This window comes from Alnus glutinosa, chromosome 8 (assembly GCF_958979055.1).
Source record: "Alnus glutinosa chromosome 8, dhAlnGlut1.1, whole genome shotgun sequence".
NCBI lineage: Eukaryota > Viridiplantae > Streptophyta > Magnoliopsida > Fagales > Betulaceae > Alnus > Alnus glutinosa.
In genome coordinates this window covers 25,648,288-25,670,941 of record NC_084893.1, presented here as the reverse complement: position 1 = coordinate 25,670,941, position 22,654 = coordinate 25,648,288, and the positions used below count along the sequence as shown (strand labels likewise).

General features: G+C 40.0%; 1 protein-coding gene, 1 non-coding gene and 1 pseudogene across 2 annotated transcripts; 1 reads left to right on the top strand and 2 right to left on the bottom strand.

Annotated features, from left to right (window-relative positions):
- Positions 1–2,868: 2,868 nt before the first annotated feature.
- On the bottom strand, positions 2,869–2,975 carry LOC133876582 (small nucleolar RNA R71). Its single transcript, XR_009901575.1, has one exon. It is a non-coding gene; the product is annotated as a small nucleolar RNA R71 (small nucleolar RNA).
- Positions 2,976–10,900: 7,925 nt separating this feature from the next.
- On the top strand, positions 10,901–13,711 carry LOC133876286 (uncharacterized). The gene is made up of 4 exons (XM_062314564.1): positions 10,901–11,225; positions 12,152–12,363; positions 12,466–13,479; positions 13,604–13,711. The coding sequence occupies exons 1-4, from the start codon at positions 10,901–10,903 to the stop codon at positions 13,709–13,711; spliced, it is 1,659 nt and encodes a 552-aa protein (XP_062170548.1).
- Positions 13,712–19,704: 5,993 nt separating this feature from the next.
- On the bottom strand, positions 19,705–21,516 carry LOC133876285 (G-type lectin S-receptor-like serine/threonine-protein kinase At4g27290; annotated as a pseudogene).
- Between the last annotated feature and the right edge of the window lie 1,138 nt (positions 21,517–22,654).

The following is a 22,654-nucleotide window of genomic DNA, read 5'->3' as shown; positions in this document are numbered from 1 at the left end:
AAAGAACTCTGAATCGGAGTTGCATTAGGTCTTCTAAAGCCTATATATAGAGGTCTCTAGGCATGTATTCATCAGAGAATTCCGTACTAAATTTCATTGTGCTAAGAGAGGGTGTTTAGGCAGATATTGTTAGATGTGCTAACTCTCTTAGAGTTTGTGTGTGATTTGATCAACCATTGAAGTCTAACTTAAGGAAGAGCCCTAAGCTAAAGGAGTCCATTGAAGACGCCTTCAAACAAGAGGTTTAGGTGGGAAGCATTCACATGTAGGTACGTATTAGAGTTAAAGGTACGACTACTGCATCGGGTTGTGTGAGTACTATTGCTTTGTAACTAGCTTTGTCTTCTGAATAGTGGATTTCCTGGGTTTGGCTGCCACAGCGTGGTTTTTCTCTTGATAAGAGTTTCTATTTCATTAACAAAATATTTGTCTCTTTGAAATTTCGCATTTAATATTTTGTTGCACAATTGATCACACACACGCACACGTTAATTAGGAGTCTTTTATTTTTCACGTTCTAAAGGTAGTTCGAATTGCACTTGCAACGAGATATTCTCTCTAGCTTTTCAATCTTCTCTTTACAATCTGTTTCGACCCAATAAATATTGAAATTGGAAAACTTCCATGAATACAAAAGTGTATCATTTTGAATTAGTTTTCCAACACTACAAAGTTTGAATTTATATGATTTTGGAATTAAGAGTTATGATAATTTTACTCTGATTAGGCAATGTTAGACAGCATGCACAACCTTGAATTCTCATGTTTTGAATCAACTTTTGCACCGACTTAACCTTAGACTTAAAACTTACAACCAAACATGTTTTGACTTAAAACTAACAACATCCATTATTGCTTAGCATTTGTGACTGATACAGGTCATGATATTTATGACATTATGGAAGTGAGACATGAAATAGCTGTTACAAGGCTTTCATCAAAATTAAGACAAGGACTCTATTCAAGAATGAAGTTCTTAACATTGCCAAACATCAACATAGAAACCTTGTGAAGCTTTTAGGATGTTGATAATAGCTTAAAAATGCTTATTTTCTATATTAAAATAACTATTATCATACTTTATTATTATTTAATTTTTGCATTTTATATTTAATTGTGGAATATTGTTCAAATATTAATATTAAGATTGAATGATATATTAATGCAAGAAATTGTGTTATGTAGGAATTACAAAAGAAATCAAAGAGTAAAAGCCAAGAAGTGGGTCAAAAGAAAAAGTCTATCCTATGCTCAAGATAGAGTCCAACGTGTCATACAAGAAGAGGTGAAACCAAACTGTTGAACCCACGAATTGGAGAAACATTCTAATACTACTACATGACAAAACCAAGAAGAAAAAGATGTCTTTGGCTCTTATAAAAAGAAGAAGCAGAGTTTTATTTCAAGTGTAAGAGAGAGACATGAAACAAATAGAAGACTTGGATTCTTATAGTTGTACGAATCCCAAAAGAATAATGACTCTTATCTCTATAAGAGAAGCAACACGGCAACAAACAAGGGATCCAAAAATTGCAGAAAAAGATAAGAAGACGTTCAGCTCCAGATCGAAGAAGACAGCGACGACGGTTCAAGATTTGTTTTTATTTTCTTCTTAGTTATTTTATTTTGCTAGCATAATGTTTAGGATTTTAACGATGAAATTTATTTACGTAATCATGTCTAGCTAAATCTCAAGTTGAGGCTAGGGGTGAAAATTTTAATAAGATTATAATATTTATTTTTCAACTTTTTTATGGATTTTAATGTATGATCTTTTCAATTAATTGCATGATTTATTCTTAGAAAAAAAAAATTTTCTGCAAAATTCCTGGATTCATTGTTAACAACGGGTACAGTGAATGCTTTGAATTTCCTGCGAATCAAATAACCAATTTTACATAATAAAATCAATCAATTTTAAGATTAATCTTTTGATGATATTTTTTTTTGGTATTCACTGATCTATTTTTCGATTATCACATGAGTTGCGAAATAAATATTATAATTTTGTTAAAAGTAAAACCCCAATGCCTTAACGATTCCTTTGAATTGTTATTTCCATTATATATTTTATTTGCATCATTCAATTAAATCATCTGTCATAAATTTTTCTTAATTTTAATTTTCTTTCCGAGAATTATTACTTCGTGACAACCTGCACTTGGGTTCGCACACTTAACTTGTTAGCAAGTTTTTGGCGCCATTGCCGGGGATTTTGGCGTGGATAAAGAGCATTAGACTGTTTTAATAAGGTTTGCTTCGATTTGCGATTCGTCACGTATCCGGTAAACTCATTCCATCTTTTATTTTATTTTATTTTTTATTATTGTGTGTTTGTTGGTGTATGAATGCTTAGTATCGTGATCAGAGTGGTCGTTTGATAAAAATAGAGTTTGAAGTGTGTTTAGAAAATTTGTTTGAGTCTTTAGTACATTCTCACACACTTGGCACGATGGCTGATGATGGTAGTAATCATGGGGAGAATGAGAATTTGAATCATAATGATCCACCAATGAGGTCATTGCGTGAATATTTGCAACCCCCTCGCAGTAGTACCCCTTCATGCATTATTTTTCCTCACCAAGGTAATAATTTTAATTTCAAACCAGGTACGATTCCATTACTTCCCAAATTCCATGGTATTGAGTCTGAAATCCTTATTTGCACATAAAAGAATTTGAGGAAGTATGTTTCACCTTTCATGACTAAACTTGTAGTGAAGAATTAGTTAGGCTAAAATTGTTTCCTTTCTCTCTAAAAGATAAAGCTAAGGCTTGGCTTAATGCTTTGAGACCTAGGACAATAAGCACATGGCAAGAGATGCAAACTGAATTTTTCAAAAAGTTTTTTCCTATTCATTGGACAAATACTCTTAAAAGACAAATCATGAATTTTGTTTAAAAGGAAAATGAGACATTTTATCAGCGTTGGGAACGTTTTAAAGATTTGTTAAACTCTTGCCCACATCATGGCTATGAAATTTGGCGCACCATTAATTTTTTCTATGAGGGTTTGACGCCCCAAAATGCTCCAATCTGTTGAAATGATGTGCAATGGTGAATTTTTAAACAAAGACCCCAATGAGGCTTGGGAATACTTCGACCACCTAGCTGAAAATGTTCAATCTTGGGACACCACTGCCCTTGAAAGTTCTAGTAAGACCAAGCCTCCTACCACTACATCTAGTGGGGGTATATATCACCTTAGGGAAGGGGATGACTTATATGCTAGAATTTCAAGTTTGGCCAGAAAAGTTGAAACCATGGAATTAAGGAAAGATAATGAAATCAAATCTATGCAAAAAGAGGAAGTGTGTAGCATTTGTGAAGTCAGTGGACACACAACACATGAGTGTCCAACTATTCCAGCTTTTAAAGAAGTATTGCATGAGCAAGCAAATGTCATAAACACTTACAAAAAGACTTTCAATTCTCCGTACTCTGAGACATACAACCCGGGGTGGAGGAATCACCCCAATTTTAGTTGGAGACAGGAGAATTATGCACCACCACCACCTCAAGAGCCCTCTAACTTTGTTCTTTATCTTCCCCCACATAAGAGGACTCTTGAGGATACGTTGCAAACATTTATGCAGGGCAAGACACATTCAATAGTCGAACATCACAAGCCATCGATGACATAAAAAACACTCTCACCAAGATCACCTCATTTATGAGCATTCAAGAAAAAGGAAAGTTTCCATCTCAACCTGAACCTAACCCTCGGTATGGGGTAAATGAAGTCCAAAATACTCAAGTGGAACATGCTAAGTCTGTCACTATCCTTAGGAGTGGAAAGGAGATTAATAAAGAAATCTCAACAAAGGTTTCAGAACCCAAGGGAAATTTAGAAACCAAGGATGATGACAAGCCTAGTAAGGTTGAAGATGTTGAGGAAAGAGTGTATAAGCTTGTTGCCCAATTCCCCCAAAGGTTGCTTGCACCTAAAAATGGGACAACAAATCAAGATGTTTTGGAAGTGTTCAAACAGGTAAAGATAAATATCCATTTGTTAGATGCAATCAAACAAATTCCATCATATGCAAAATTTTTGACAGATCTTTGCACTGTAAAGCGAAAGCTTTTTGTGCAAAAGAAGGCATTTTTAATAGAGCAGGTAAGTTCGACAATTTAGCAGAAAATATCTTTCAAGCATAAAGACCTTGGATCACCCACTATCCCATGCATCATTGGTGATTCTAAGTTTGATAAAGCATTGATTGATTTAGGATCTGGTGTCAATTTGCTACCCTACTCAGTTTATGAGCAATTAGGTCTTGGTGAATTAAAACCCACCAAAGTTGTTTTGCAACTTGCTGACCGATCTGTTGTTATACCGAGAGGGATAGTAGAAGATGTTTTAGTTCAAGTGGATAAATTTTACTTTCCTGTGGATTTCATTATTTTAGATACAAAGCTTGTTGCCCCATCTAGCATTGATGTTCCTGTCATTTTAGGACGACCATTTTTAGCTACTTCTAATGTTTTGATTAATTGCAGGAATGGAATCATGAAGCTCACATTTGGAAATATGACCGTTGAGATGAACATCTTCAACATTTATAAGCAACCTGCCATTGATGATGATGAGGAAATCGTTGAGGTAGACATGATCCAAAATTTGGTGGAAAGTAAATTTGTTCATTCTATGATTTCTGATCCTATCGAGACATGTTTACTGAATCCCAACAGTGATGATATAGAATTGGACATGGCTAGTGATATTTTGGATGCTAATCCAGTGATGGACACTAATGGATGGAACCCATGTTTTGAGAACTTGTATAGTCCCATTAACACTCATCCATCTAATTTCATAGCATCGAAAATTGAAAAATCAAAAAATGGCAATGCTTTTAAAGAAAAATATTTGAAATCATTTTTTGAAGATTTTGAGCTTAAGAATGAGTCTTTTGATCTGGTGGATTCCGTTTATAAGGATTTGCCAAACACCTGAATGTGATTGGAAATTGTAGTAGTAGTGTTAGTTTAGGTTGTGTTTTTGTTTTTATGTTTGTCTTCGTTTTTGTCTTCTTCTTCTTCTTTTTTTTTTTTTTTTTTTTTTTTTTCTCTCTCTAACCCATTTTGTAGATAATAAAGTGTCTTTAGTTGTCATCAACTCAAGGTTATCTTCTTAACCCATACTTTTTGCTTCCTTTTGTTACATTGAGGACAATATAAGTTTTAGGTTGGGGGGAGGAGTTGATAAGATTAAAAAAAATAAAATAAAATAAATTGTAATGATGTCTTGACTTCTTCAATGGTTATGTTGAACTCAAATACCTGAGTAAGTCATTTTTTAAAGTGTCGTGGAACCTTAATTTTGATTCGAAGTTCATTGGTAAGCTTAAATTCACGAATACATGATTACAGGATTAGGAAATCTGAATTTTGCTGCTTATTTTTAGCTATTGAATATCTTACTCGTTTCACTTTGAATTTAGCTTAAACACACTAGCATATAGTCGTGGGGTATGAAATGTGAAACCAAATATGCATTTTTTATATCTTAAGTTCATTTGGTTGATTTATTGGATGAAAGACCTTGGCATGAAATTCATATTATATTATATATATCATTAAAAAAAAAAAAAAGAGTTATTGACCACTTTGAGTTTTTTATTGAGTAACCGGGCCTCTTGCCTCAGTAAGCAGGGAGTGTTCGCGACAAAAGGTAAGAAGTTTGAAGTGGTTGATGTCATGTTGTGGCTAGTTTAGCTTCGTAGTCTTTTTGACTTGAGTTAGTAAACTCGTAAGGGTATTTCTACACAGACTACACCTAATGCCCTAAAGCCCTCTGACTTAGGAATTATTGGTCTAAAACTCGATACATGGGTGATAAGTCTTGAATTATTCTATTCAAGACCCCTTAATTTACATTTTTTATACCTAGTTTGTGTTGTAAATATAATATTTTGTTGTGTTTTAGTGTTTTGTCTTATTTTTAGGTCTTAATTGAAATCTAGTTCAAAACACCCGAATTAGACCTGAAAATATATCAAGGGCGATTTGGTCATTTTCAGAGTTCAAAGTTGCTCCTGCCAAGTGAAGAATAGGCTAAGGCAAATTGATCGATCTAATCATCAGTCGAAGAAAAATCGATCGTGCGAGATGCGATTGATCAAGACAGGGCAACCACGAATGCGATCGATCCACTTTATAATCGATCGATCGAATTTGGATATTTTTGGAACAATCTGGAACAATGTTGACATGTCACTCTTCCTTGATATTTTAAATATCTTAGATATTTGTTAAATATTTTTAGATATTTTTTTAGATATTTCTTAGATATTTTTAGATATTTTCAGATATTTCCAAAATATCTTAGATATTTCCAAATATCTCTTATCTTATCTTATCCTATTCTATCATATCCTATCTTATCTTATCTCTTATCTTAGATATTTGTAAACTCTCTTTTCTATAAATAGGAGACTGTAGAGAGAGTTAGTTTCATGCATCTTTTGGGGATTTCGGATATGCTCAGGTGTATCAACTTAATTTTTTGCATTTTTAGTTTCCTTTGATGCTACTCTCTGGACCAAAATCCAGAGAGCTTAATTCCTTTGTTGTTCTTCCTTTAAACTTCATGTTCTAGTTTAGTTTTGTATTTTTTTTTTCTTGTCTTTCTTGTAATCCGAATTTCTTAAGTTTTAATCTACTGTTTTAGTTCATTTTCTTCTTGTTCCTTTACTATTTTCATTAATTTTCTTGTTTAGATTAGTTTATTTCATGTCTAGCTAATTTAGTTCTTAGGGTTTGATCAAAATCCCCTCCAAAAACCATGAAGTGTTCTTGATGTTCTTGAGTTTTTTCTAGATGTGTTTTATGATTGTGAAGGGCTAGAGGATCTCAAAACCCATGCTAAAAGGTTTTGCTTTCAAGATTCTAATCTATTTATTCATGAAAAAGAGTCAAACTTGTCTATGAGTTTTTTTAGATTTCTTGAGTAAAATCAACGTTCTTGAAAGAGAACGATGTCTTTTGCAATGGTTCTATTTGACATGATGTGTGTTTACCTATTAGAGTCACCTTATAGGGTATGTTAGGGAACACAGGTCATTTCATACCTTTGGTAGTGTAAAATGTCTTTCCATTGTAGTTTAATCTTTACATGGAATAGATCGGTGTGAAACTAGATACCTTATCATTGTGGCATAATTAGGGTTTTCATGCATTATGTATGCTTATTAGGATGTCTTATAGAGTAGTAAGATAGGGAGCATTAATCACTTCACACATTTGGTAGTGTAAACATTTTTCAATTATAGATTAATCTTTATGTGGAGTTGTTTAATGTAAAACTAAGTGCTTTACATTACGTCCTAACTAAAGTATTTTCATGTCGAGGTCGTTGTAATGGTTGATGCCCATTACGCGCTCATATCATGCATGTTAGGAAACTCCATATAGACTTTAAGCATTTCATTGGTTGAGGATTGGACAAGATTAATACCCTAAGATTCTTTTAAATTTGTTTTCAATTTACACTTTTCTTTACTTTACTCGTTGTAGCTTTAATTCTACAACATTTACTTTGCTTTTATTTTTTTAAGTTAAATTAAATACGCTCTTTAGATATCCCGTTACGCAAAACAACCCCCAATCTCTGTGGTTCGATAACCCTTACTATAGTACAATTAATTCGTACTATTGCGAAGTGGTTCAATATATAAATTTAAAATCCACGTAGTCGATTCGCACTACCAATTTTTGGCGCCGTTTCCGGGGATTGTAACGGTTGTTTATGGGATATTTAGGATTGTATTTAGTTTGATTTAGTACATATTGTATATTCTGTTTATAAACGATTTTATTTCTGTTTGTAAACTATTTTTGCGGTTTTTAGTGTTTGAATTCGGTTCTGCCTGTTTTCTGCAGAAAAGATCGATCAATCGATTTCAGTGAACTAAAATTTTTTCGATCGATCGACATAAAATCAGATTGATCGACTTCTGTTTTGAGCAGCATTGCTTTTCTGCTGTCTCAAGACCGAACCTACATTTAATTTCTTACTGTCCTGTGCATATTTAGACTTTGGTTTTGTTTAGATTTATTTTTTCTGCATTTATATTACATTTTCCTTTCTGCAAAAGAATTGATCGATCAGGCATCGGAGTGGGTGTAGTCGGCACCCCCGACTAGTTGTTTGTTGTTTTACAGGAATCAAGGTTGTGCGTTTGAGGGAAGCAGCGAATCAATTGGCGACACGTCACCATACCGGAAACTGTACCAACAGTTTGGCGCCGTCTGTGGGAACGAAGAGTTGTTCTTACGGAAAATAAATCCGTGATGGTGACTACGAGACGTTCTAATCTGGTTCAAAACGAAACCCAAGAAGAAGCGCAACACCCTAATCAAGATGATGTCTGCGGAGAAGCAGAGTCTGCCGGTCCAGAGACCAGAATAACCCAGCTGAGCCAACAGCTAGCTCAGGCGCAGAAGAATGTGGAGGACTTGCTGGCTTAGAATGCTTTGCTGATAGCTGCTCAGACTCCACCACAATTGAATCACGATGCGGTTGAAGGAACAAATCCTAATGGAAACCCGGAAGAGTCAGGGGAGAGAGTCGAGCGGCGGATCGAGGACCGTGTGGAGCCTATTAATCGGGTTCCACCTCCACTAACAGACTCCAAAAGAAGGCTACTTCAGATGGTCCTGGACTTGGGCATAAAGTATGATGCACTATCAAGAACTATGGATCAGAAGCGAGACGGGAAGGAGTCTCTCGTGGACAACCTCTTTCAGCATAAAGAGTCTATATTTACCGAAGAAGTATCCAACTTCGACCTGCCCGGAAGGTTTAAGGTACCCGATATCCCTATTTTTTCAGGTAGTGAAGATCCGGTGGAGCATTTGGATAATTCCCAATCTCACGTGTCCTTGCACAAAACACCTGACGCTGTGGCGTGCTGAGCTTTTCCCCTCACCTTGTCGGGAAATGCCCTAGACTGGCTCAGGAACCTTCCCCCAAGGTCGATTGATAATTTCGACGCCCTTGGAAGGAAATTCCTGGCCCAATTTGGTCCGGAAGAGCCAAAAGGAAACCCATAGGGTATCTACTCTCAGTGCAGCAGGGACCAAACGAGTCTTTAAAAGATTATTTATAGAGATTCAACCAGGAAAAGTTGGAGACAGAAAGTGCACCGGACGACTTTATTTATGGTGCAATTTTCCAAGGATTGAAGAAAGACGGACCGTTGATGGCGGACTTGGCGTTAAAACCACTAAAGGATCTTCATACTTTTATGGTAAAAATGGACAGGTACATTAATCAGGAGGAAACACTCCGAGCCCTTCTCGGTAATTCCTAGCAGCAACAACAGCCTTCCACCGAGAAGCCCAAGAAGAAGAAGAATCCCGAGCCCACATAGGATGCCAGTCCCGGGGAGTACAAGAAGGCGAAGAAGAATTTTGGAGATTACAAGTGGACTCCATTAAATGCCTCTCTCATCGAGGTGCTTATGGAACTCAAAAAAGATCCGAATTACCAGAGGCCGAGACCAATTCCAAGAGATCCACCTCCACACCTGGCTCACAAATACTGTGCCTTCCATGGTTCATATGGTCACCTGACCGAGCAGTGTGTATCACTGAGACAGTTGATTGAGAAATTTATCGAGAATGGGAAGCTAGTCCGATTTCTCTTTAATGAGAGAAACCAACAGGAGCGGGACCAATATCCGAGACCTAGAAGAGAATAAGATCGGAATGAAAGGAGAAACTATAGACCGAGGCAGGAAGAAAGAAGAAGTAGAAGCAGAGAACCAACATCTCGGCCTCGAGGAGAAGAAAGAAGAGAAAGGAGCAGGAGTCGAGCTCGGGTGGAGCAGCAAGGCAACCTTCCTATCATCCACACCATCTCGGGAGGATTTGGAGGAGGAAGCGAGTCCAATTCGGCTCGGAAGGCATATGCCAGCCAGCTAGATGATTTCAAAGTATATTCGGTCCAAAAGCCCCCAAAGTCTCAGAAATATAACCCTCTGATTATAGGGTTCTAGGATGATGATTATGCTGGAGTCTTACTTCCGCACACAGACGCCTTTGTGGTCACCCTAACAATAGCAAATTATCAGACTCGACGGATCCTTGTTGACACAGGGAGCTCGGCTGATATTCTGTTTAAGTCAGCCTTTGATTACATGGGAGTCCCATGGGAGAAGGTGGTCCTGGTCTCATGCCAATTACAGGGTTTCGCTGGAGAAAAGGTGTTGCCTCTCGGTTTTATCTATCTCCCTGTGACGGCGGGGACTTATCCGAGTCAAAAGGTCATCATGGTGAAATTCTTGATAGTTGACAGAGTCTCGGCCTATAACGCCATTATCTGAAGGACAACTCTCAACGACTTAAATGTTGTGACCTCAACACCGCATCTCAGTATGAAGTTCCCGATAGAAGAAGGAGTTGGAGTGGTTAAGGGAGACCAGAAGGAGGCTAGGCGTTGTTACAACTTATCCCTGAAAGACACCCCGAGGCAGCATAATCTGGGTGAGAAAGCTAAGGAGGACGGGAAATAGCAGTCACCGTTAGGGGAGCCTGTGGAAGGCTTGGAGGAGTTCGAAATAGGTGATCCGGGAAAGAAAGTTTGTATAGGCTCACAACTCCCCCTACTCGTGAAGGAAGATCTGGTGGCGTTCTTAAGGCGCAATAGTGATGTATTCGCCTGGAGCCATGAAGATATGCCAGGGATTGATCCCTCAGTCATTGTCCATAAGCTGAATGTGGACCCCAATCATCGGCCAGTGAAGCAGAGAAGAAGGACTTTTGCCGCCGAATGAAATCAAGCTGTTGTAGAAGAGGTAGAGAAGTTATTGAAAGCCGGATTTATCCGGGAGGTGGATTACCCCGAGTGGTTGGCCAATGTGGTACTGGTGAAGAAGTCTAATGGAAAGTGAAGGATGTGCGTAGATTTCACTGACTTGAATAAGGCATGCCCGAAGGATAGTTTTCCTTTGGCTCAGATTGACTTGTTGGTCGATTCAACGTTTGGACACGAGCTCCTAAGCTTTATGGATGCTTTCTCGGGATACAACCAGATCTACATGGAAGAAGCAAATCAAGAGAAAACTACTTTCATCACAGACCGAGGACTATACTATTATAAGATGATGCCCTTCGGTTTGAAGAATGCGGGAGCCACTTATCAGCGATTGGTGAACAAGATGTTTCAGAATCAAATTGGCAGAAACGTTGAGGTATACGTAGATGATATGCTAGTTAAAAGTATTCGGGCAACAAATACATAGAAAACCTTCGAGAAACTTTCCGGACTCTGAGAAAATACAAGATGAAGCTTAACCCTATGAAGTGTGCCTTCGGAGTTTCTTCAGGAAAATTTTTGGGGTTCATGGTATCACAGAGGGGCATCGAAGCAAACCGAGAGAAGGTCAAGGCTGTCCTCGAGATGGAGGCACCGAGAACAACAAAACAACTCCAACGGCTGACAGGAAGGATTGCAGACCTAAACCGTTTTATATCACGGTCAATAGATAAGTGCCTTCCCTTCTTTAAAATTTGGGGTAATTACATTTTCCCCCCATCAACTACCAGCCATTGTCAACATGCCCCCATGAACTGACACCTCGACCAAAAGAGAGCATCCAACTACCATCGTTACCCACTTTGCCCCCATCCATCAGAAGATTCCGTTAACTTGGATGGAATATTCCATTTTTGGGCGTTAATTTTTGTTTAAAGACCAAAATGCCCTCTACAGTAATTAATAAAAAAAATATTAGAATTAATATATTTTTTTGTTTTAAAAAAAAAAAAAACAAAAAAAAATTAATCTAAGGGTGGCGCCCTTTTTCAGTTTTTTTTTTTAAAATATTAATTTTAATATTTTTTTATTAATTACTGTAGAGGGCATTTTGGTCTTTGTGTGAATTAGACTGACGGATGGGGGCAAAGTGGGTAACGATGGTAGTTGAATGCTCTCTTTTGGTCGAGGTGTCAGTTCATGGGGGCATGTTGACAATGGCTGGTAGTTGATGGGGGGAAAAGGTAATTACCCCTTAAAATTTTGAGAAAAGCATTTATGTGGAGTGAGGAATGTGAGGAAGCTTTCGGGAAGTTAAAGGAATACTTAACGAACCCTCCCTTGTTGAGTTGCCCTATTGAAGGGGAGATACTCTATCTTTATTTGGCAGTATCCCCCTCGGCGGAAAGCTCGGCACTAGTCAGAGAAGATTCGGGAATTCAGAAACCTGTTTACTTCACAAGTACAACACTTCATGGAGCAGAGGAAAGATATCCTCGGATCGAAAAATTAGCGTTCGCTTTGGTTATCTCAGCCAGGAGATTGAGGCCATACTTTCAGGCTCATGCTATTAGAGTCTTAACCGAGTATCCGATGAAGAAGGTTCTGCAAAAGCCTGACCTCTCGGGAAGGTTAGTCAACTGAGCAATGGAACTCGGACAATTTGATATCGAGTTTCATCCTCGGACGGTTATCAAAGGACAGGTTCTGGCAGATTTCTTGGTGGAATTTTGCAACATTCCCGAAGCGGAAGAACTTCCAAAAGAATTAACCTGGGTCGTGTTTGTGGATGGCTCCTTAGCACATGGCAGAAGCAGGGTAGGTGTTCTCCTCAGGAATCCTGAAGGTCAAGAGTTTGATTTTGCTGTAAAACTGGACTTTGTCACAATAAATAATGAAGCTAAATATGAAGCCGTAATAGCAGGTCTGGCATTGTCCCGAGAGATGGGAGCAACTAATGTTGAAATCCGAAGTGACTCTCAAGTAGTGGTGGGCCAAGTTCAAGGACAATTTGAAGCACAAGAAGATCGAATGGCCAGATATTTGGAACAGGTGCGCCGATTCCAATCTTATTTCGAAAGGGTTTTCATCACGAAGATACCTCGGGATGAAAATATCCGAGCCGATGAATTCTCGAAGATTGCATCAGGAACAGATGAAGAGATTGAAGCATCTAAAAGGCAGATTATCATTTTGACCGAGCCATCGATAACCCCAAGGACTGACGTTATGGAAGCAGATCCAACACAGGATGAACCAAAATGGGCTATAGAGATTATTCAGTTCTTGAGAAACGGGTTGCTGCCCGAAGACAAGGTTGCGGCTCAGAAGGTAAAGATACAAGCAACACGGTTTTGCCTCCTCAGAGAAGTACTATATAAAAGAGGATACTCTGAACCCCTGCTCAAATGCCTCTCTAAGACCGAGGCGGATTATGTTCTCAAGGAAATCCATGAAGGTGTGTGCGGAGACCATTCGGGAGGAAGGATGATGGCACAAAAAACCATTCGAGCAGGTTATTATTGGCCTACGATCAGAAAGGATTCGGCTCTTCTCGTCAAGACTTGTGACAAATGCCAGAGGTTTTCCAGAATTATGAAATCAAGTCTCGAGAAGCTTACTCCCCTCACTTCTCCATGGCCATTTGCGAAATGGGGGGTAGATATTGTCGGCCCAATGCCTGTAGGAAAAAGGGGTCGGAAGTTCTTAGTTATAGCTGTAGACTATTTTACTAAATGGGCAGAAGCAGAAGCATTAGCAGCTATAACCACAACAAATATCACAAGTTTCCTTTGGAAGTCGGTGGTGTGCCGGTTCGGGATCCCTCATGCTTTTGTCATAGACAAGGGGAAGCAGTTTGACTGTGAACCATTCCGGAGGTGGTGTTCAGAACTTCGTATCCGAAACTATTATGCCTCGGCACTTTATCCAAAGGCGAATGGTCAAGTAGAGGCGACAAATAAGACCATGGTAAGGACATTGAAGAAAAAGCTCGATAAGAAGAAAGGAGCATGGGTTGAATATGTTCCAGAGGTGCTCTGGTCGTACCGAACCACAAGAAGAACTCCAACAGGCGAGACGCCATTCTCACTTACATACGGGGCCGAGGCTGTGATACCAGTCGAAGTGGGATCCCCGAGCTTTCTTGTAGCTTACTACAATCCTGGGCTTAACGACGAAAAGGCCAAGGTATATCTATATCTTTTGCAGGAGAAAAGAGATGACGCTCAAGTTACATGGGCAGCGTATCAGAGTCGAACAACTCAGTATTTTAATAAACAGGTGGTCCCTAAAAAGTTCCAGCTCGAAGATTGGGTACTCAGGAATGTGAGCTTAATGACGAAAGATCCAACGGAAGGCAAAATGGGACCCAAATGGGAAGGCCCCAATAAGGTAGTAGGATGCCATCAGAAAGGAACTTATTGCCTGATGACCGAGATAGGGAAAATACTCCCGAGATCATGGAACGCCGAGCACTTGAAGAAATATTATATGTAATTCTTTGTTTTTTCTTCGTAATTTTATATTCAATAAAGAAGATCTCTTTTCAATTCATATCAACAATTGTAGAAGTCTAAGAAATAGCCCGATATCCCCCCTCGAACGATTCGAAAGAGTTATGGGGGGATACCCAGAAAAGAATCCACCTGCATCTTTTCCTCGGACAACCCGAAAAGGTTATGGAAAGGATGCAGTGGGAGAAACCCCTCATTTAGGGGTTACTAAAAAGTATAATGCTAAGAATGCCCGATTCCTTTCCTCGAACGACCCGAAAGGGTTATAGGAAGGATATCAAGGCAAGAAACTTCTCAGTTAGTCCAACACCAAAAGCAAGGAAGAACAGATAGCCCCCAGGTGTCGATTGATCTCTATTAAGAATAAAGCAGCAGTCCGAGACAGAATGAAAGCACTTCTTCATCAAACTTCTCCAAAGATGATCAAGCTGCATCAATGTCCACCCGACTCCTCCCCTCGAACGACTTGAAAGAGTTATGGTGGGGATGCTCGGGGAAGAATCCGCCCGAATCCTTTCCTCGAACAACCCGAAAGGGTCATGGCAAGGATTCAATGGGAAGAAACCCCTCGGTTGGGGGTTTCCGAAGGGATGAGGACTAGAATCCGCCCGATTCCTTTCCTCGAACAACCCGAAAGGGTCATGGAAAGGATACAAAGGGTTGAAACCTCCCGGTTGGGGGTTTCCGAAGGATAAGACTAAGGATATCCAGAAAAGAATCCGTCCGAATCCTTTCCTCGGACAACCCGAAAGGGTCATGGAAAGGATACAAAGAATTGAAACCTCCCGGTTGAGGGTTTCCAAAGGATAAGGTTATGGATATCCCGATTAGAATCCACCCGAATCCTTTCCTCGAACAACCCGAAAGGGTCATGGAAAGGATACAAAGGGTTGAAACCTCCCAGTTGGGGGTTTCTGAAGGATAAGGTTAAGGATATCCCAAATCCTTTCCTCGAACGACCCGAAAGGGTTATGGAAAGGATACGACGGCGGGATTGGAGGTTTTCGGAAGGACAAGAACATTCAAGATAGAATCGGCCCAAGTCCCTTCCTCGGACGACTCGAAAGGGTTATGGAAAGGATACCAAGACAAGAAACCCCTCGATTGGGGGTCTCTAGATGCTATGAGTATGGATCATCTAAATTCAGAAGATGAGGAAATTGAAAGGTTAAGATTCCAATTCAGTAATTTCATTTCAGTAATATATAAAGTCTTTTACAGGTTACAAAGATTTCAGAAAGAAAGAAGGGAAAAATTCAGGCCTGAGAACAACCCTTAGCCTGCAGTTTCTTCAAGAGGATCCTCTCGGGGATCCGGTGTGTCGGCACCCCAACTCGGAACATCTGGCATGAATTCTTTACCGAATTCTTCCATTTCTTGGACTGCTTCGTCAGGAAATCCTACCAGTTGCGGCCCAACAGTTTCGAGGTCGAACTTATATTTAGGGTTCGTCACCAAAGTTTGAAAGTTTTCGAACCCCCAGTTGAATCCGCGAGCCCAGCTCTGGTCTTGAAGGAATGGCACATAGCTTAGCTGCTTCAGATAGCGCTTCAGTTTTGCCTGGCCCGCGTCATATCTAGTTCTGAGCCTAATCAAAAGACTCTCCGAACGGTCCTGTGCCTTAACAGCTTTGTCCCTTTCAGCCTCGAGTCTTTCAACTTCAGCCTTCAGCTTCTCATTTTCTGCTTCGGCATTCTTGCACGCTTCGGAGCACTCGTTTTGCACGGCTGACAGGCGAGAGGCTAGTTGATCTGTACGATCAAGTTCAGCAGAAAGACTCGTAACAGAGCGAGTATACCGCTCATTTGCCTCAAGTACTTCCTTTTTTAAACGAGCATTGGCAGAACGCTCCTCGAATATAATCAGGTCTCAGGAAGCAAGCTCTTCATCTCTAGATTGAAGGAGAGCTTTCAAAGTTGCCACTTCCTTCTCTAGGCTCGAAACTCGAGCTTGCACTTCAGGAGCTGGAGCAGCAGGCTACACTTGACGATTTTCATATCTTTGTCAAAGGGCTGTCATCTTCACCAGAAGCTATAAAGACAAAGGTAGGCAAATTCAGAATAAAGTGCTAAAAATTGGTTAAAACAAAGGTTTACTTTCGGAAACTCACCTGGTAATGGGAAATAAGAATGCCTTGAGCAATTTTCTTGGGAGAGGAAACTCCTGCATTTCCCAGGAACCCTTCGGGAATTATATTTTTTATGGCCTCCATTGGATGACCAAGAAGGCCTCTGCCCAAGACTTCAAAGCCTACTGAAACTCTAGAAGAAGAGCTAGGGCCTACAGAAGGAGCGGCTTCCGTATTTGGAGTTGCCTCAGACTCATTAGGCCTTAATTCAGAAGTGCTGGCCTCGGTATGGGATTTGTCCCTATCAGAAGCATCGGGATGCAGATCTGCCTTGGGAGTGGAGGCCTATGTATTGACCCTATATCCTTCAGGTTCTCCAAGATGTTGGCTTGCTTCGGATTGATCCACGCTTCTTACTTCAAGACAAGCACCCGGTGTATCTTGAACACCCACTTGCTGAGAACTTCCTAGCTCTTCGGTATTTACCCTCTCGGGTGTTCCCGTTTGGGGCTCGGTTTGGTCAGGAGCTGTGCATGGTTCTTGGGGGGTGGTATGCCCTATTTCGTAATCACAGCTGCGGGGTGGTGGAGTTCCTGGACATTTTGATGAAAGAGTCCGAGGAGTGCCTTCTTCCACAAAGTCTCCGACGAAAGCTTCATCTCGGGGGGTGCTAACATCCTCATTCCTCTCTTCAACAGATTCTTCACCCGAAGGGGCAGACTCTTGCCGTACCTCCTCGGCATCAGAAGGCCTTATGACCGGCTTACCCCACATCCGCTCAGCCTCTGAAATTATTTCGACCAGACGATCTCGGACACCGAATTTCTTTTTCCTCGCCGGGTGCTTCACCCGATGTGTGACTTGCACGTTATGGGCCTCAGGTATCGGTTCGCCCTCTTCTTCAGATCTCTTTGGCGACAGACTTGTTACTGTGGAGGTTCCGGCATTGGTTTCCTCAAGAAAAGTATCTGGGCCCTAGTACGATGCCTCAGAGCTAGACTTGTCTCTTAAGACAAAAGGGGGCATAGAGCCAGTTTCTTGTGTAGGGGACACTTCCGGAACGAAACCCCGAAAGCCCGCTGATCCCTCTTCGGTGTTGGTTCCAGCCATGGGCACCCTCGGAGGAGTTCTCTTCACACCTGAGGCGGCCAGAGGAATGTTCCACTTCTTTCTCAAAGGAACATCCTCAGGAACCTCTTCGGCTCTGCTAAAAGGTCTCTTCTTAGTGACAGGCCTCGGAGATGGAGGCGCATCACTTTTTCTCTTGACAGCTCCTCGTTTGGTGATCGTCTTCTTGTCCCTTGGAATATTGTATCCAAGAAATTGCCTCAAATTCTCCTCGGTCACAAGATTGTCAAAATCAACTTCCTCAAATTTCTCGGCCTTTACCCTAATTGCAGACCAGTCTCTTATCTTCTTGACATCTTCCCGGTCGGATATGCTAATTGAAGGGGTTTCACTTCGGTCGGGCCTCAACAATTTCCAAGGAGTAATGCTACACATCATCTCCTTGTCCTCCTTTTGTCACCCCAAAATTGATGTGGCTCTTAAAATCACCATTGGATCAAAATCCAAGAGTGATATATCAAAAATTCAATGGTGATTTTAAGAGCCACATCAATTTTGGGGTGACAAAAGGAGGACAAGGGGATGATGTGTAGCATTACTCATTTCCAAGTCCGAGGCATCCTACGGTTTTTAGGCAAAAGAGTACCTTCGGGGCATTCCCACTCCCCAGATACTCGAAAAAACTGTTGCTTCCAGAACTTGTTGTTTGTCAACTCACTCTTAAGTTTGATGAATATAGGGGGGTGACGGACACACAATTCGATCATTCCCTCTGAAGTCTGCCTCGGTCTATAAATGTGAAAGAATTGAAGAATCTTCATCTCCTTCTTCAATACAAGCCTCCAAAGGATGTATGAAGCGAACAGATATTTCCAAGCGTTGGGCATGATCTGACTAGGAGCAACCATTAGAAAGAGGACAAAGTCTCGAGCAATCTCCGGAAAGGGTAACCGGAGTCTGGCCAGAAACATCCTTTCAAACAAAGTGATGTCGCCGCCATCAATAAGCCGAGTCCTAGGGGTTTGATAAAACATCCTCACTGTTGGAGGAATGTCGTAGTTTAGACGCAGAACACCCTCATGCCTTTCAAAGAGGGCGGTTTCCACCCTGCTCTCCAGGGGAGAAAGGTCAACGTAGCCATCGGACCTTTTGGTTTGAGCCCGAGAGGTAGGAGGAATTTTCGAGGTGGCCTTCTTGAGAGCCATTTCAGAGAGAGAAAGGAGGAGTACAAGTTTCAGAGAAAGAAAAGAAACTCAGGAAGATGGTGACAATAGAGGATAAAGAAAGAATGTGAGAATATGTCAAAGGATGAATAGTGAAAGTAGTCCAAACATTAAATACTCCCCCACGCATCCGAAATATAAAGAGGCACCATCATTTCAGTATCTCCGAAAACAGAAGGGGCGTACGTTTCAGATCCAGAAATTAAATAACCTCGAGAATATCGCGTCATGATTATAAAGGAATAGCACGTCGTCAAGGCTTACGTCATTAGCAGAAAAAGAAGCGGTAAGATTCAAACATTCAAACTGTTGAAAAGACGCGGCATTTATGACAAAAGCAATAGCAGGTACAGGTTGGCAGGCGATAAATAATTCCCTTAATTTCAATTTATTTTTGAAATTAAAGAATTATGGGGTAACTGTTGGGGATAAAATTAACCCCAAGGACACGTGGATCCTAATCTTGAATCGTCTCAATGTTACATTTCAGACATTTGTTATGACCCAATAGAAAAAGATCGTCTAGGTATAATGACGTCTCGGTCTTATCGAACCCGGTAACGGTATGAAATATCCCGAGATCTCCTACTCTGATCGGAGCGAACATATCTCAGATATTTATGCCTCGGAGATTTGATAGAAGCTACGAGACCATTCGAGAAGTTGAATCACAACCCGGTATACAAAGATTGCCTCAGTATGATAACATCTCGGATAAGATGGCCTTGGTATGATAACACCTCGGATCTTCCACAACCCTGTTACGGTGCGGCAATATTCTGAGATCTCCTAGTCCTTTCGGAGCGAACATGTCTCGGATATTATCATCTCGGGGGTTGGTCGAAGTGTGTTACAATTGTCTTAGAGTGAGATAAGGCCAGTATCCCGGAAGATCAGGGATAGGCCAAGATCAGGGATAAGCCTCTATCCCATTATTAATGGGATAAGATGGCTAGTAACGTAGAATTAAGATTAAAGAGGTACGAATGCAATTCAATTTGGACTCTGTAGCCTTATTCAAATTCCCTGAAGATAAGGTTAAGGTTCAACCAGACTAGGACTCAAACTCCTAGTTCAACTGGGCTTCAAGAATTCCAGCAGGACTGCAACTACCAACTTATAAATAAGACCATCACACCAGGTATTAGATATATTCTCTCTAAGCTTTTGAGATTACAGATACTTTCCAGGAAATTGATTTGAACTGATTTAGGCATCGAAGTGGGCGTAGTCGGCACCCCCGACTAGTTGTTTGTTGTTTTACAGGAATCAAGGTTGTGTGTTTGAGGGAAGCAGCGAATCAATTGGCGACACATCACCGTACCGAAAACTGTACCAACACACATATTTAAAATTGAGTTGGGCATTCTATATAAATATATATAATAGAAAAAACCTTGAGAAATGAAATCAAGAGTGCCTAAAATCTTGACAAGTGTCATTTTAAGAGTCTTAAAATTGTGATAATTGACATGGTAAAATTATGACAAGTGAAAATATTATTTTGTAATTTAATGATGATTTCATTATTATTATTTATTATTTATTCTAAGACATTTTCAAAAAAAAATTAAAATTAAATTATAATGAAAAACATGCACGAGTTGTAGGCTAGTTTAAAATAAAAGAAAAAAAAAATCAGAAAAAGTCCAAAGAGAAAAAATAGAAGTGAAATGGTACCCAGTTCTGAAATGGCCATCCTTATATAGAGGTCTTGCCCACCCTCAGAGAATTCTCTAATGTCAACAAGGCTACCAAACCAAAGCACGCAGCCGCTTCCTCCTCCCCTAACATCTAAACTTGCATATGCTGTGCAAGAGCAATTTTTCAGACAAATTCCTTCGCATTCCTTGAGGGTCATGCTCTTGTTATACCAGGAAGAAGATGTGTCCGGCAATTTCACCCCCGTGCGCTTCAAGAATCCATCTCTATCATTGCATTCCAAAGGAGTCATATGAACACACCCATCAGACCAATCTACTAGATCCCAATCTTTTGGAGACTTGGGTAAGAATCCTTCCAAGCATGCACATACAGGAGAGTTATTGATGTTGCATGTAGCATATGCACCGCATAATGCATAATTTTCGCACTCATCTGCCTGGGTTGTAAAGAAAAGCTCCCAACTGTGGGTTCAATCCACCCAATTGAATCGTTGAGCAACGCCTGATGGGTTTACCACAAATCTTGAGAAAACAGAACTGTTTAGGAGTTTGTAGTCGAAATAGACCTCCTTCTCATTCAATACAAATCCATACTCATCTACTGGATTCGGTCTTAACCCATGACCCGTAAAAATAAGGCCATTCCATGACCCTGCTCTAGCCTTTATTTTAGCTCCCTCCATAGCAACCAGTTGCGGAAGCCCACGAGGATCTATCCGTAATGAATACTCACCTGGAGCTGGATCTTCTGTGCTCTTCCAAGATGATGAAAACCTTTCTAGACCAGTTACAAAGTTCCATCCAAGCTTCATTCCGGAAGGAATGTGTCACAAGGATAATCAAAGCTCTGCCACAAAAAGTTCTCATTTCTATCTTTCACAACAAGCTAGGTTTTCGGTGTCCAAGAGCTGTGCAACTGGATTTTCTGCGGTTCCTGATGTATTAGATGACCAAACAATACCATTTGTGCTATTAAGAAGCACAAGAACTCCATCATCAGTGACCTTTAAAACTCCAGAGTGATCGTTATGCGGAACGTCTCTATTAGCTACACATACAACCGTCCCCGAAGATAACATGTACCATATTCTCCCACAAATCGACTTTTGGAATTGCCTGGGCTGAAGAATCGATCCCAATTGGAATGATCGGCCAGCTGAAACTAAAGTGTCACCATCTCTTATTGATTGAGTTGGAGTAATAGTGTCTAGTGCAATTAATGGAGGTTGTTAAGAGGGAGGAGAATAATAAAGAGTAGACAAAAAGATGGGTAACGGCTTCCATTGATTTTCTAATGAATGGAGCATATCTGCATATGAATAGAAGTCATTGGACTCGATCCACCCTTCAATCTATATATTTTGCTTTTCTACAAATTTGAATTGATCAGGAGTGTCAAAAAGATGGGTAAAGGCTTCCTTCCTATTGGTTTTCTAATGCATAAAGCTTCATGGGATAACGTACAATTTGAATCCAAGATAATAAAATCAATTGGTTTCTTGAGGAACGGTTAATCTATAGCGTAAATGTTTGGGAGCTCACCAGCTTGTGATTTGATTAAGGGAAAAAGAAATTAATTTGTGTCCAATCAAAGTGATCACTCTAGATTTTTGCAATTCTCTATACTCTTTCCTTCGATCCAATCACTTACTTTAACGTGTTATTTTTTTATTTTTTTTCCTATTCTCAAATGATGTTCTGTCACCTTATGTCTTTATATATTTACTAAATCAATAAATCAATATGAGATGGTGACACATCATTTAAAAATTAAATTTTTAATTTTTAATATTTTTTTTTTAGTAATATAGCATTTCTCTTTATTTTCCGAATTTTTTTTATTTTTTATTTTTTAAGTGAACAGATGAAAATTATTAGTAAGCCAGCAAAACAACTGAGAGATCGGTGGGACTTGGACTTCGCCACTGCTAAATGGGCTGCCCTAGCTTCTGATATCATTAAGGATCCCCTGGAGGTCATTGGCAAGAAGCAGGTATCCATGGCCCATTAATCAAGAAACGAATCGGTGTTCGGCCCAATTATAAAGTCTGTTGACCCGTTCTACGATCTTGGATTTTAGTGTAAAACCCATTGGGTCATTGTTTTATCCAAATCTCATATTAGTCCAAACACAACAAATCCATGTACATAAAGAAGTTGGCACGAGTAGATATATCCATTGAAAACATTCCAATTCAATTTATGCTGCAAAATAAAAATATAAAAAGAATATGGAAATAGGCCAAATAACTCCTTGGCACATAGGTCAAGAAGGGGGTTTCGGAAAACGAAGGTTTTTCGGCCAGTCCATTGACAGACTGCCTGGAGAAAAATGCTTATTGTGACAGTAAGAGA